Raw genomic sequence first — 13790 nt, 5'->3', positions numbered from 1 at the left:
AACTAACTCAGCGACATCTCAGTCAAACTTCAAAAATTAAAATTCAGAATCCTAAACAAGTCAGAAATCCTGCTTTCAAACCTAACATATCCCTCATGACTCAGAGCAGAAAATAAGCCCATAAGCAAAGTCCAGAAGGCACGTGACACTGAAAAAGCCGGTGGCGGGTTAGAGTTAGATCCCACGACTCACTTTCCGCAAGGCCAAGGCTGCTGGGGCAATCGGATCCAGGTATTTGGAACATGGATAAAAGTAACAAAAAGTACAAGGGGAACCAAAAGACCTTCTCTTTGCCAACCACGACAAATGGCTCAATAATATGAAATGTCAGCTGGCACTTGAAGCACAGTGGATGGCCAGACAGAAAGCACATTTTTAAATCATTAACACATTGGGAACACACAGATGTGCAGTACAGCTACATCTGTGCATTGTAATTTCTACAGCAGTCACAACTTAATGAATCATCAATTGTGACAAGATCAATGAACCGAACTGAACAACAAACTAGAGCTAGTGAATTCATGCCCGGGGCAACAGCTAAGGGTTTTTTTTCTTTTCTTTTTTTTAGCACTTCTATCAGTTTTAGTGTCTAATTAGTAAAAAACATGAATCCTTCAGAATCCTTTTCCTCTTCCCTCCCTTTTGAGGGTCTTTTTTGCTAAATTCATGTTTAGATGATAGTCACCTGATCAGCAACAACGTCTTCCTCAGGACCGTGACCACATGGCAGGCAGGCAGAAGTTATGATATTAAGATGCTACATGCTAATCAGGGGGACTCTCATCAAGCCTACCACCTCTAGGCAAAACAACTGCTGTTTTTTCATGAGGCCACATTTTTCCTGCAGGTAAAACTTCAGCTGAGGTTCTTTGTCATGCTACTTTTTGATGGAACAACTTCACATCAAAATAAAGCAACCAAATCATTTATTTGTAAAGAACTCACATGGAGTTTTCCCCTGGCCTGAACCCATTCAACAACTTAAGTGTTGGGTTTGTTGATGACATGCCTACACGCATAATCTAGCTAGGTCTCATGTTAATAAATGAAGTTCTTATGGAAAAAAAGTTGTGCTAACTAACCTCCCTGCAGGAACCAGAAGACAACACCCATTTTTCTTACAGTGCATGGCCCACGCAATCAAGGGGACTTCCTGCTGATCTCAGTGTCACAGGTGAATCATTTTGATCTCCACCATATGTAGGCTTTCCAGTGTATTGGTACTTGCCAAGGGTTTATGTCTCCCTTACAGACAGGCTGCAAGGGACGGCAAACTCTTTGCTTTGCCTGGCTTGTTTACTGCACATAAGGCACAGAGCTCCATCTGGAAAGTGTTCCCTGCGCTCGTAGCACTGTTGGCATACGCTGCTCTGCCCTGCTGGGACGCACAAAGCAAAGGAGATTCAGGCAAGATCTACTGTTGCTCCCTCACTCTAAAACGTTCATTCTGTTCCTCCTGATCTTCTGTGTCTGCCTCTTTTGGTACTGGATATCCCATGATTTGGGGCTGTGCATTTCCCAGTTCATTACCTACCTCTAACACATTTTTTGTTAACACCACCATGTGTTTGGTCCATGTGTTTTTCATCAATATTTCCACAGTATCTATTCTCTCTCCAAGGATTTTCCCCTCCTTGGGACTAATTGTGGCATTGTCTAAATCAAAGAGACATCAGAAAATAAATTCCAATATTGCCTTTCTTGTAAACAAAACACCACTTTGGAGCACTAGTAACAAAAAACCAACACTTTGTGTTTTTAAGTCTTAGATGGTCTCTAACAGTTCAATGTTTCCAGTGTATTCCCAGTGGTCTTAAAAGCAGCTGAAAGGTCATAACGCCAGTTCTGTTGTGTGTAACACTTTGTGCAGCTACTTTTATTTAAAGCATTCTGCATCCTGTGCTGACAAGCAGACTCATCAGAGGGAAATTTCCCCCAGTCTCTTGGAGCAACAGCACAATAGTGAACACTCATACATTGTAACTGGATAAGGTTATAGTTCTTGATTGGCATTTGGACTTCTTCACTGAACTCATACACCAAGAACTTGGAAAGATTTCATCCAGGCTGGACCCTTGTGATAAAGGGATTGAAGCAACAGAGCAAAGGATTAGCATGACAGATGAATACATTGCAGTGTTTTCCCATGGCATCATCCAACCTGCCTCATCAAGGAGCTAGATGATCTTGAAAAGACTGATCTTATTATACCTCACTCCCGCTGGTTTTCCTTAGGACAAAGGATCTTAAAGAGCTATTCTGGAGCTCTGGGCAGAAAGAATTTGAGCAGGTGAGAGTGCCAGAAAGAGTCGCTACTTTATTATCTGATTGAAATATCCACAAGAATAAACAACAGTTTAAAAACTCTATGGGAGAGGCGCTGTTTTAGTACTATGAAATTAATTCTTTTAGAAAGATTCTCTGGGCTTCTAACACAACAAATGGAATGCATGTACTCTAATCATCTAACGGTTCAAATAAATTAACAATGAAGGGTCATATAATTACTTCCTTGCATCCAAAATTGGGACCAATTATTCCTTTTGCTCATTATCTGGGCACTGCATTTTAATAAGCATCACAAACTTAGAGCCTTCCTGACTCCAAGCTGCAAAAAAAAAAAAAAACAACAAAAAAAACCAAGATCAACAAGAGATGCACAAGGATAACTAGATTTGGGACTCATGAATAAGCACGACACACACAAACCAGCTGTTAGAATGACCATTACTACAAGTCTTTAACGCAAAACCAGCTTTGTTTTGTACAGTCAACACCTGAGTCCAAGACCAAAAAGTGAGCAATAATTAGTAATGCTGTAATTTTCCTTCTTCTGCAGGAGAGGCAGTTAGATTAAGTACTTGAGAAATGTTCTCTTCCACAGGTATGGTAAGAGACACATGAAGGATACTACTACTCCCCGCATGGAGATCCTGACTTCTGAACATCTGTTGTTGCTACATATTCATCAGCATGCGTTGAGGTTCCCACCTCATGTTTTTCTGGCTTTAAATTTAAAATATTGATTTCTCCAAGAATGATTTAATTGGGGCTGTGATTTTTAGGGAGAGGAAGAAGATAAGGTGTAGAATTAAGCCCAAGGTGACTGTATAACAAATTTCTTGCATGCAGAGATTTCGGCTTTCGTAGCTGTAAGCACTCTATTCCCTATGGTCATTGTTATCACACTGTACTCTCCATGCTCCGTTTTCCATTTAAGAACTTACTCTCAAGTTCTATTAGGTAGATATATATTCTCCCACTTCTGCAGAAGTTACAGAAGATCACTGTGGTGCTATGTCTTCTTAAGTGTCCATGTAAGTCGTGACGCACCAAGTAAATGGCAACAGGTCACTAAACCTTGAGCAGAGGAGAATCTCTCTGTTATAAGCAGATACAGATGATAACTTTAACAAAGTAGCTAAGGACACCTTGTTCTTGCCCTTCCTTTTTTCCTTGGGACCAAAGTGGACTTAATCCATATGACATTATCAAGCAGCACTTCCCATTAATTTCCAATAGTTCAAACAATGGGCTTCTAAGCAACTGTTACAGAAGGCTATTCCACAACCTAACAGACTTCAGAGACTCTACAAATATATACCAGCAGCTAACCTTATTAGTCAGCAGGAGATATCAGCAGGATTGACATACAAGCTACAGCGAGCACATCTGTCAATAACAGGTTGCTACACTTCTCCACAGATGCTCTCAGAACGAGTTATCTTGAAAGAGATGTAGCAATAAGAAAGGTCTTCTGAAACATCATAATGAAGAGCTATTATTTTCGCTTCTGATGGACAACAGTAGACTTCAATTCTGATGAGCAAAATGAATTTTGATTCTGACAAGGTTTATAGTTACAGCTACTCATATCATCTAGAGGAACTAACTTCTTGTCTCTCTGTTCCAGTTGAATTAAAAAGATTTCCATTAAAATGCATTTTAAACTAAGAAAGTGATTAACTTACAATTGTGAGTTTTCATGTCTTTTTTCTTCTCTGAATGATTTCTAGATCTGTGTATACACAATTCATTAATAAAAGTATTTTATTCTACCTGCCAGTCCTCCAAACTCAAATTTACTATCTGAGAGTCACTGGATCCAGCCTCAGCCTAGTGATTATCAGATAAACATTTGGAGAGCCAAATCAGGGCTCACTATCAGCCAATCAACTCCATTCTCTTGTTCATAAATTTTTTTAGTAGTGCAACAATGCTATCAACAAGTTCCTCAAATATCAGTTTTGAAACAAGTAGATGCATTAATGACCTCTGTATAAAAGGTGGATATTAAATTGACAATGTTTTGGAGATGCTATAAATAAAGAGGACAGTCGAAAAATCATGCAAGAGCAGCAGACCGTCTATAAAAGTGATGTTGGGTGGTGCAAGGGAGTGCTCATCTGGCCACTTGCTGGTACAGATTAGGACGGCAGCTAGTACATATCCAGAAACCTTGACCAAGACCGAGGCTACTTTACTGCCTGTCTATACCACCGAAATCCCACTCCCAGGTAACAGTGCCTTGTCTAAGCTTTCAAACACCTGTGCAGCCAGGGCAGCTGGGGCAGGCAGGGGCAGGAAGGAACACCAGCCCCCCTGCCCTGTGAATGGGACCTGGAAGGCAGTGCTGCTGGTGGCTGCCTCCCATCTGGGACTGATGCTCGATTCCAACGGAAAGTCAAAACAGATTAGTCTAAACTGCAGACGATTTAATCTAACCTGTCTGATTTCGACCTGGACCACCAGCGCAGCAGCAGCCATCCGACCATCACTGGTCTCAGCTGGGAGATGACAACCCGCAGTGCAGCCTCCCAACCGTAGCAGGAACCTGCCTGTGTGAGCGCATCTCTGCCAGGGAGTTAAGCTCATCTGCTTGTGCCTCATTTACCTATTAGACTTTGCTGAACATCTTACAGAAGAGCAGCAGTAAGGGAAGAGTCTGACATAGTTTCTGTAACAGTCTCCCAGGAAGCTGTAAGGTATCAGAGAGTGAGAAGCCACCTGCCTCCACATCCTGAGCCCAGGAAAATAATGCCCAGAGCTCAATTATCAATTTTCATAGCTGACAGACATTATCAGTAGGTTACCACTAGGCTCTGAATTAATATCCATGTTTCTGACCATCTGCATGAGGCATTTGGGAAATAGAGCAAGGAGAGAGGAGGCAACTTTTACAGGTGACAAAATTTCTTTTTTTGTTTGTTTTTGCAAAGATCAGGGTATATCAGGAACTTTAGAGAGGTCAACACAGGCTTGAACTACTAAACATAACAATGTACTGAAATACTGTACTGCTATAATCAACAGAATATCCTGACATGTAATGATTCCATTGGGTTACAATATCCAAAAGAATTTTGCATAAGACAGATATTCACAGGTGTGTGGAAGAAAAGTAACAAACAAATAGTCATAGGAGAAATGCCCCACAGGCAAAAGGACTGAAAAGGTATTGACTACTGCCTTTAAAAGTGATATACAAGAAAAGAATAAAAAATTACCAATGATGGAGATAGTACTTTCATTAAGTATCATTGATCTTTCCCATAACACATGAATGACACCACTTCTGATGAAAATGGAAAGCAGAATATTTAAAACTAATTAAGAGATTCATTTTTTATTCTTCTATATCTTGGCCTTCAGACTTTACTTCCTAAAGATGATATCAACATCAGTGGTTTATGAAAATTAAAAAGTAATAGAAGATAATGTTCATAATGGAACAAAGGCAGTCACAGTAAGAAAGACTTCACATCTTAACAAATACAAAAATCGTTATGTTCCCAGGTACAAGTTTGTCCAAAGTTGAGCAGCACATTTGTCCAAGGCACTGCATAATAAGGTTATACACCCTCTTTCTTGAATTTATTTCACAGAGATAATCAGAGTTTGAGCTGAACATGATTTCCTGTACCAAAGTCAGGGCTTATAAACCGTTGAATAAATTTGGAGTATTGTGTGTAACAGGGAGTTCTTAGAAGTCTCCTTTTAGGATATAACCACATACTTTAGTTCAAACTACTGAGTACTCGCAATACCCCTCCCAATTAGAGCTTTTGTATAATTCTGTAGTCACATTAAAAGATTATACTTCCTTCTTGTTTGTTTACTACTTAAAGCTCACTCATTTCTGCCTGGGAGGTAGTCCTGAATTACAGGTGGTGCTTTTGGGTGTTGTAATATCACTGATGTCACTAGCTTGCTGTTTAGAACGCGACAACATCCCATCCTGTTACAGGTGTAATCTCACAGGACCTGATATGAGAGGCAATATGCAGAAACAGCCCTTCGCTGTAAAAGAAAAATGTTTTCAAGATTAAGAGGTCAGTACCCTTTCAGACACAAGGTTTTTATGGGAGGGCACAATTCCAGAGGGTTCATTTTGGTATTAATTATGTGATATTTCATATAAAGCTTTTCAAAGGTTGTATTTCTTGCTTCATAAACTTGTGGAATGAACCCACATGTTAACCTTAGTGCATGGCAATCTTCTGATGGAACTTGCTATCATGGACACATTATATGGTTATGTGTCACTAGTTAATCATTTAAACAGAGATAAGAAATGGAAATTATGGCATTTGGGTCTGATAAGTTCTACAGATCTGCTGACTGTCTTGTTTGGAGGAGAGACCAACACCACTAAACTTTTCTTCAGCTGAGAAAATTACTTCTTAATTGTCTCTCATTCACAGCCAAGAAAACCATTCTTGTTAAATATTATATAAAATAAACTATATGAGTAACACAACTGTTCTCATTTAATCTGATCTTAAAAAAAAAAAATACGTAAAAATAAAGAGGCTGTAGTGATTTACACCTGGATTGAGAAGATGGGTGCTCTAGAGGTACCAAAGACTAAATAGCTGAAACACAAGCCCTTCACAGCAGCATGGAACATAATGGTGATACAAGAAAAACAGTCTATAACTTCTTGTGGTCTAATTCAAACAGATCGTCACTTCTGCTCAATCTTCTGAGCATCGTGACACCAAGAGAAAACCTATACCCCCCTGAACTTTCTAGAAGATTTCTAGACACTGTTTAGTGCCCAAGAAGTGGATAGGTTTCTTAGCAGCATGACAGGGCTCCTCAATTGACTTACCAGAGCAATACTAGGCAGCCTGCTTGTTGAGCCACATAATACGCTCTTTCCTCATGAATGCATCTTACACCTTAATAGCAACGTCTTCCACGTGAGCTGGGATTTACGCTCTTCTGTGTGACACACTAAACATCCCAATGAAGCCACCACAAGTGGCTTAATGTTTTCTTTTTTAACAAGCATGGGACATGCCATCATCTAGCACAAAGCGAATGCTCCCCAGTTTCTTTGTTTCTCTGTGCCTCACTGTACTTTAGGACATTTCCCTAAGCTGTAAAGTGTGCAGAGGCTCACGCCACGCCTTTGGAAATGCAATAGTTACAGAGGATCTTTACCTGCCTATCTCTTACAGACAGAAAGTACCACGTCAGTCACCTGTGTGGAGAATGGAGAACAGAGTAGAATCTCTGCTATCACAGCAGTCTTCCCAGGGACAAACCAAATGAAGCCGAACAGGCAATAACCATGGAGCATATAGAAAAAAGAGTGGTCCTCTCCCAACCAGAGACATGAAGAAAGCACTTCCAGTTCCAGGAGCAGCAGGGTACACTGGGGAGGCTGAGCTCATTTACACAGTCAGAATGAATATACCTACCTGGATCCAATTTCCCTCCCCTAATTACTTGTTTTCATAACATATTGCTAAAAATTTTTCCTGGCAAAAAGATGCAAAAGCAATGAAGACAAACATAAGCCCAAGTACAATGATCCTACTGATCCTTTTGTAACTAACCAAGCATAAACAAGGATTAAACATAGCTAACTTCTGTTTACTGTTGCAATGACAAAATCACTTTCAGAAGAGTGTTTACAAAAAGGACATATTGTTTCAGGCCTTCAGAGATCTATCTCTCTGCAGAAATCATTTGTAACAGTCAAATGTTTATCATTTACAGCATTTCAAACAGGGTAACTCCAGGAACTGGAATGCAGCTGGCAGATGGTGAAAGAAATTAAACTCATGACATGGTTCAGTAATCAGCAAATGACGCTAAGGTGGAGGTGCTCCCCACCCAGGGACACCTGCTGCACTCAGGAACTTTCTAGGGCCCCACTGAAACACACCAAACCCTCCCTGACTTCTGAAAGCATAACGCCAGCTGGTAGAGCTTCACTTGCCGGGCCACCGCGAGACTGAAGCCCACCACGCAGGCAGCCCCGTAATGGCTCTCCTGGCTGTCCTCTTCACCGCGAGGGGCTCTCCAGGCAGAAAACTACGTGCCGCATGATTAGGAGGCTCGGATACGGGGCATAAGGGATTTGTGTAGACCTTGCTGGAAACGGAAATTGGAGATGATATTTTCATTTTCATTTAGCCTACTTAAAAACAAAGGAAAATGAAACTCTAAATACATTCAGCACCACTTAGATATGACTGCATGCTCTGGGGTGCAGGGAAGTCAGAAAGATTGCTCACAGGGCATTAAAGAACCAGTTGCAATTAAATGGTTTCCCATCAAAACTGTAATTGAATGTCCAAGTTGTAAAGTCCTCGGAGAAGGGCCAGACAAAACACCCCATATCTGAGCCTGCTCCTTTCGCTGCAGTGCTGAATTAGCCCACCAGAAGACTTGGCGCTGCTTTTCTCTTGTTTCCCGCTCAGTGGCAGCTGCCAGGGACACAGATGGGACATAGGCTTCGGCGAACAAGTGACTAGAGACAAACGCCGTCATCGTCACCTGTGCTAACACAGCCGCAGTGCTGAACGCACAGGGAGTTTGTGGAAGGACGTGACATGGAGACCTCTGCACCGAGCCCGCTGCCACGTCCTTCCGCGCTTCCATGCTTCCTGCTCACATTTCATATAATCTCCCTATTTAAAAAGCTCTGTAATTCTGAACATTACTGAATAATATATTAATTTGTTAGTGCCACTAACTGTCCCTGAGGCTTTCCTTGGGCATGTGTGTCAGCTTATTGATTCTAGCCCTCCCCTCTTTGCATTGCTTTCCTCTTCTGCCAGGCAGGCAGGAATGTACTTCTGCGCTGCTTCAGGTCATAACTGGAAAAAAGATAGAAATGTTCAATATGACTCATACACAATTCAGCTTATCAGCTACCCAGGAGAAATGAGAAGAGGAGGTATATGTACGTCTACTTCTCCTGCTATCAACAGGAGAAATAATTTCCAGTTACACCAGGTATACGTAGTTTGGTCACAACAGAAGGAAAAAATGAGAGACATGGGAGCAGAGGATGAAAGGGATGGTAGGGGACTGAATTGTTAGAAGAGATTCACTTATGTGAGAATCCCAGATTCCTCCAGGAGACTGGACTCGTGCTTCTCTCTCAATATTCAGAATGGAATAAGTTGGCAATTAGAAAGGATTATCTACCTCTGATCTATAAAACATAGCAGAAAACTGAATAAAATAAAGCTCCAGATTAGTTAGCTACAAAGACATCTTATAACAGCCCGCTAAACCCTGACTGTGACTTCTGGATTTAACATTAAGGCCTATCTACGTTCTACAGGGCAAACTGTGATGCAGCATTAAAACTTATTGTTATAAAGTATTTTTAATGTAAAAATCAATGTGTGCTGTGTATTTAGCAGCATGTAACCACGAGGATGTCTGTGATAGGGCTTTGCCATGCACCAGGGACCACTGCATTAGTCAAATTCTTGAAAGGAAGTGCAGAATGTCTGCACCAAACTGCCACCTGAGAGCAATTACAGAAATTATTTTAACCCCAGAAGCAGAGGGAAAACCCAAACCCAGTTGACAGCCTTAAGGTTATCATTCTTTCATGTGAAATGTGTCATTTCCAAATACCTCTAAAAATTCAGGCTGCTAGGAAAATTCATGGCATAACAGAGAGGCGGGACACTAACACTGGTCTTTGGGAGACCGTCAAGACCATTTGAACACAAACACAGCCAGGCCACAGACTTGCAGCATCCACTTTGCCAATACCTGGGCAAGGAAAGGAATACTAATCATACAAAGAATTCATGCTCCCGAAATGCAGAAACAGGATAACCTGTGGCCACAGCTGCCATTTGACACAACAAAAGGCGGCAGACAACACAGAGCAATCAGATGGCATGGCTGAAAAATAAGGACTTGTCCACAGAAAGTCTCAAAAAAGAGATAAAAAAACATGTTTTCTTAATATGGATGCATCATAACAGAGCTCACCTGCTTCATCAGGTAAGTTAGCCTGAAAGGCACATGCACCTCTTCCTCCATATGTGTAAGTAAGCTCACAACTCCATATACATGAGCATATATGAACCGTTATACAGCAAATGTTTCTTAATTATAACATTATGAGAGCCCCCAGCATGGGTTTGGTGCTTTTCAGTTAGAGAGGAAAATGTAGCCCCCAACCTGCAGACCATTTTTGGCCTTATGGGATCATGTTAAATTAGCATTATTCATGATTAAAGGAGGCTTCCAAATGGAAAAGCATGTTTGGTGCCTGTGTGATAGTGACTTTTGCTTCTGTGGCTCATAAGCAGTGCACACATATCTTTTCCTTTCTTTGGTGTTTCTTAATGTTCCTTATTTATGTGGTGGTCTGCAAGTTTTACCTCATCAGGAACTCAGTGGGAGCTCCACAGAGCTGAGAAATACTGTTGTGCTCCTTTATAAAATGCAGGTCTCTATGGGCCTTTGAACATTAACACAGAGCAAATAAAAAATTAGCATGTGTGTGCATGTGCATACATCTCTAAGATATCTAAAGGCAAGTGCAGCCAAAGGAAACAAGAATGTGCTTGCAGCAGTTGGCTATTCATGTATCCAGTATCACAAAAATCCAGTTGTAAGAGCCATTTAAATGCAGATCTGCAAGAAAACTGCTGAAAGAGCTCCACTGAGCTTTATGTACCCACAGACACAGTTGGAAAGGCAAGAAGTGTCAGGAAAAGGACCTGTTTCTCTTATCTAATAATTTTCAGGTCTACAGCACCTGTTATCCATCTCTTAATAATACCACTACTAAAGAGCAAGGTGCCCCTCTAAGATGCCCAACCTCCAGAAACAAGATACACAGTCACATCAAGTGCTGAATGACTTCTATCGCTCCCATCGCCACAGTGTCTGAGCACATTATAGCAGTTTAATGTATTCGTCATCACATACTAGAGAGGAAAATATTATCTCCGTGTTATAAATAGGAAAGGGGGAACTAGGTACAAGAAGTAACTTATCTGGAGAAAACTGTGGCAGCGCAGGGGAACAAATGGCTTCACGCATGCATGGCTGGCACAGTAACTGCTGGATAACCTGTCTCCTCTGCCACTGCTGGCCATAAGAAACAGAAAAACTTCACCCGAATTCGATGATTCAAATCGTACAGCAATAAATGCTTTCCAGTCTAGTTTTTTCATTACTCAAAAGTTTCTCCATCAATCCATATAGACCAAGCAATTTGTTTAAGCCTTTTCCTGCTTGTCTTAAGAAACACAAGGAAAAAAAAATCTACTCAGCCAAATACCCTGGATTTCTAACATCTCAGTGCACTTACAAAATCCAATATATAAACAAATACTACAACACATCAATGCACTGAAAGAAAAAAAATTGCCTTAAAAGCAGACGATAATTCTGACAATCTAATATAAAAAAAATCATCAAATGATCACAAGTCTTTTATATCTAATACACAGTTTTTCTGCAAAACATATCACTTGGGGGAAAAAAAAAAAAACAACACACACAGAGCAAGCAGAATAAAACCAAACCATACCGCAGACAAGGATCAAAACCATCTATTCTTTCTGGAAGAGGAGAAATAGAATAACAAGTTGTGACTGCAGTGAAAAGTAAGCCCAGTTAAACTCCACATCAAACTCAAAATCTGAAGACTAACCTGAAAATCTATTCAAAAAGAACTGTGCTGATTTCATCCAGAAGGTGCAGCAACATAGATTAAGTTTCTGACTGTCAGACACAATTCTCAGATACCCTGATGATGGGTATTATATCAACGCAGGCAGAGCTAGGCCTCCAAAGTAGACACACTGCGACACACCTCAGTCAGACAATTTAACTAATGCACTTTAAGGAAAGTTCAGAATCTGCAATCTCTTCTGCTCATGTTTGTCTGAAAAATAAAAGCTTCCATCACTAAAAGAAGTTATAGCAAATGATACTAGAAGAATGCAACTTTTCCAAACCAATCTAGAACATCACCATGTCATTTAAGATCACCACACCAACATGTAGCTATCAAAGCCAAAAACCATGCCTTCTGCCACCTAAAGACATGAAAAAACTTCCCACTTACCTTCTAACACTGTTAATTTGGCACTTGTGTTTATCTCCCCAACACTATTGGTTGCTGTGCACTCATAGATAGCTTCATCTCGATGAACACGCAGGGGCTGTATCCGCAGAACTGATCCTGACCCATCATCAAACTCAATAACCTTTAACAACGAGAAGAAAGCAGTTCTTTATTGATATCTACTGCAAGAAAACTGAAAGTCAAAACAAACCAAGGGTTAAAAATAAAACAAAACAAAAAGCCCTGTAAACTGCAAAATACCATGCAACCAGTCAAGTGTTCCAAGTCCAAAAATGCAAAAATCAGGGTCATGAACACACTTGTCCTCTGAGAAGGCCAGAACAAATGAAGATCCAATGATGTTCTTTATGAATCAATTAAGGCTGACAAATTATCAACCTGGTAATAAAGATGTGGATCTGATGATTTAAAACATCTGAGCCATATTTGCACTAATGGTTTTACTAATCACACTGATAGCAATTTAGTGCTAACTTTCACCTTGATAGAAGAGCAGAATGACATACCCCTGTGGGATTACAGGGAAAATAGTAACAAAACTAGAGCAACACCCTGAGCACCTTCAGTGCATGCTAACTTCAGCAGAAAGTGAGGGTTTTTAATGCCCTTCGGCATCAGGTACTGTGCAATCTCTGATCAGCAGTGATATAATTACAATTCCTTCCCCAGCATAATAAATAAGGTCCTCAATAAATCATTGCCTTTCCATCCTGCTAAGCTGCAACATGCATTACTCTAACTTTTAAAGAGAAGAAAGAGGAACTTGTTAGTTTACTGTTGGATCACTATAAGCTATTCCTAAATGGCAAGTCTGTAAAGGCACAGCCGCAGGCCACTGTTAATGCCAAACTCATCCTTCTCCTATTAGCGACTACAGCAAATGCTGGAAATATTAACTGAACTGCAGATGGTGACAACACCTGAGGGAAAGGCACAACTCCCCTCCTGTCACTTGGCCTCTTACGTTAACCATGCTTCGTTCCAGGGGTGCACGTCCAGCCAAGGACCCGTGTTTACCTCCCTCCACAAGTCTGACCCTATTTTCAGAAGCCTGGTTAGGGGTGCTGCTCACAGCGTGAAGCCTAAAGGAGCGAGAACAGGAAGGAGAAAAAATAACACGCACCACAAGACTCTGCAGTGACAGGACACAGGAAGGAGAAATAGGAAAAAACGAAGAGGTAACCGAGAGCGCTGAAAATCTGGTATTTTTCAGGCTGGAAGGAATAACCCTTCTGCTGAACATAATATAAACGGATTGCAGAAAACTCTAATTTGGGGTCAAGAAATAGCAGACAGGACACAGAAAGGTGAACGTCACTGTAATGAATTTTAAGAAATGAAAGTAATTTTAAATAATACTGGATTTGAAATTAAATTTGAAACTGTGACAAAATGTTAAACTTACTATAATCTT

The 13790-nt window shown here is 40.7% G+C and overlaps 1 protein-coding gene across 5 annotated transcripts in view; it reads right to left on the bottom strand.

Annotated features, from left to right (window-relative positions):
- PTPRF (protein tyrosine phosphatase receptor type F) overlaps positions 1-13790 on the bottom strand; it is a 394663-nt gene that overhangs the window by 184679 nt on the left and 196194 nt on the right. For all 5 annotated transcript variants that reach the window (XM_064516086.1, XM_064516084.1, XM_064516088.1 and 2 more), the window contains one exon: positions 12356-12497. In XM_064516086.1, the coding sequence (XP_064372156.1) occupies positions 12356-12497 (142 nt within the window). The remainder of the gene's footprint in view (positions 1-12355; positions 12498-13790) is intronic.

Source organism: Dromaius novaehollandiae, chromosome 8 (genome assembly GCF_036370855.1).
Source record: "Dromaius novaehollandiae isolate bDroNov1 chromosome 8, bDroNov1.hap1, whole genome shotgun sequence".
Classification (NCBI taxonomy): Eukaryota; Metazoa; Chordata; class Aves; order Casuariiformes; family Dromaiidae; genus Dromaius; species Dromaius novaehollandiae.
Note: the sequence above shows the minus strand (reverse complement) of the source record. Positions and strands in the feature narration are given on the sequence as shown.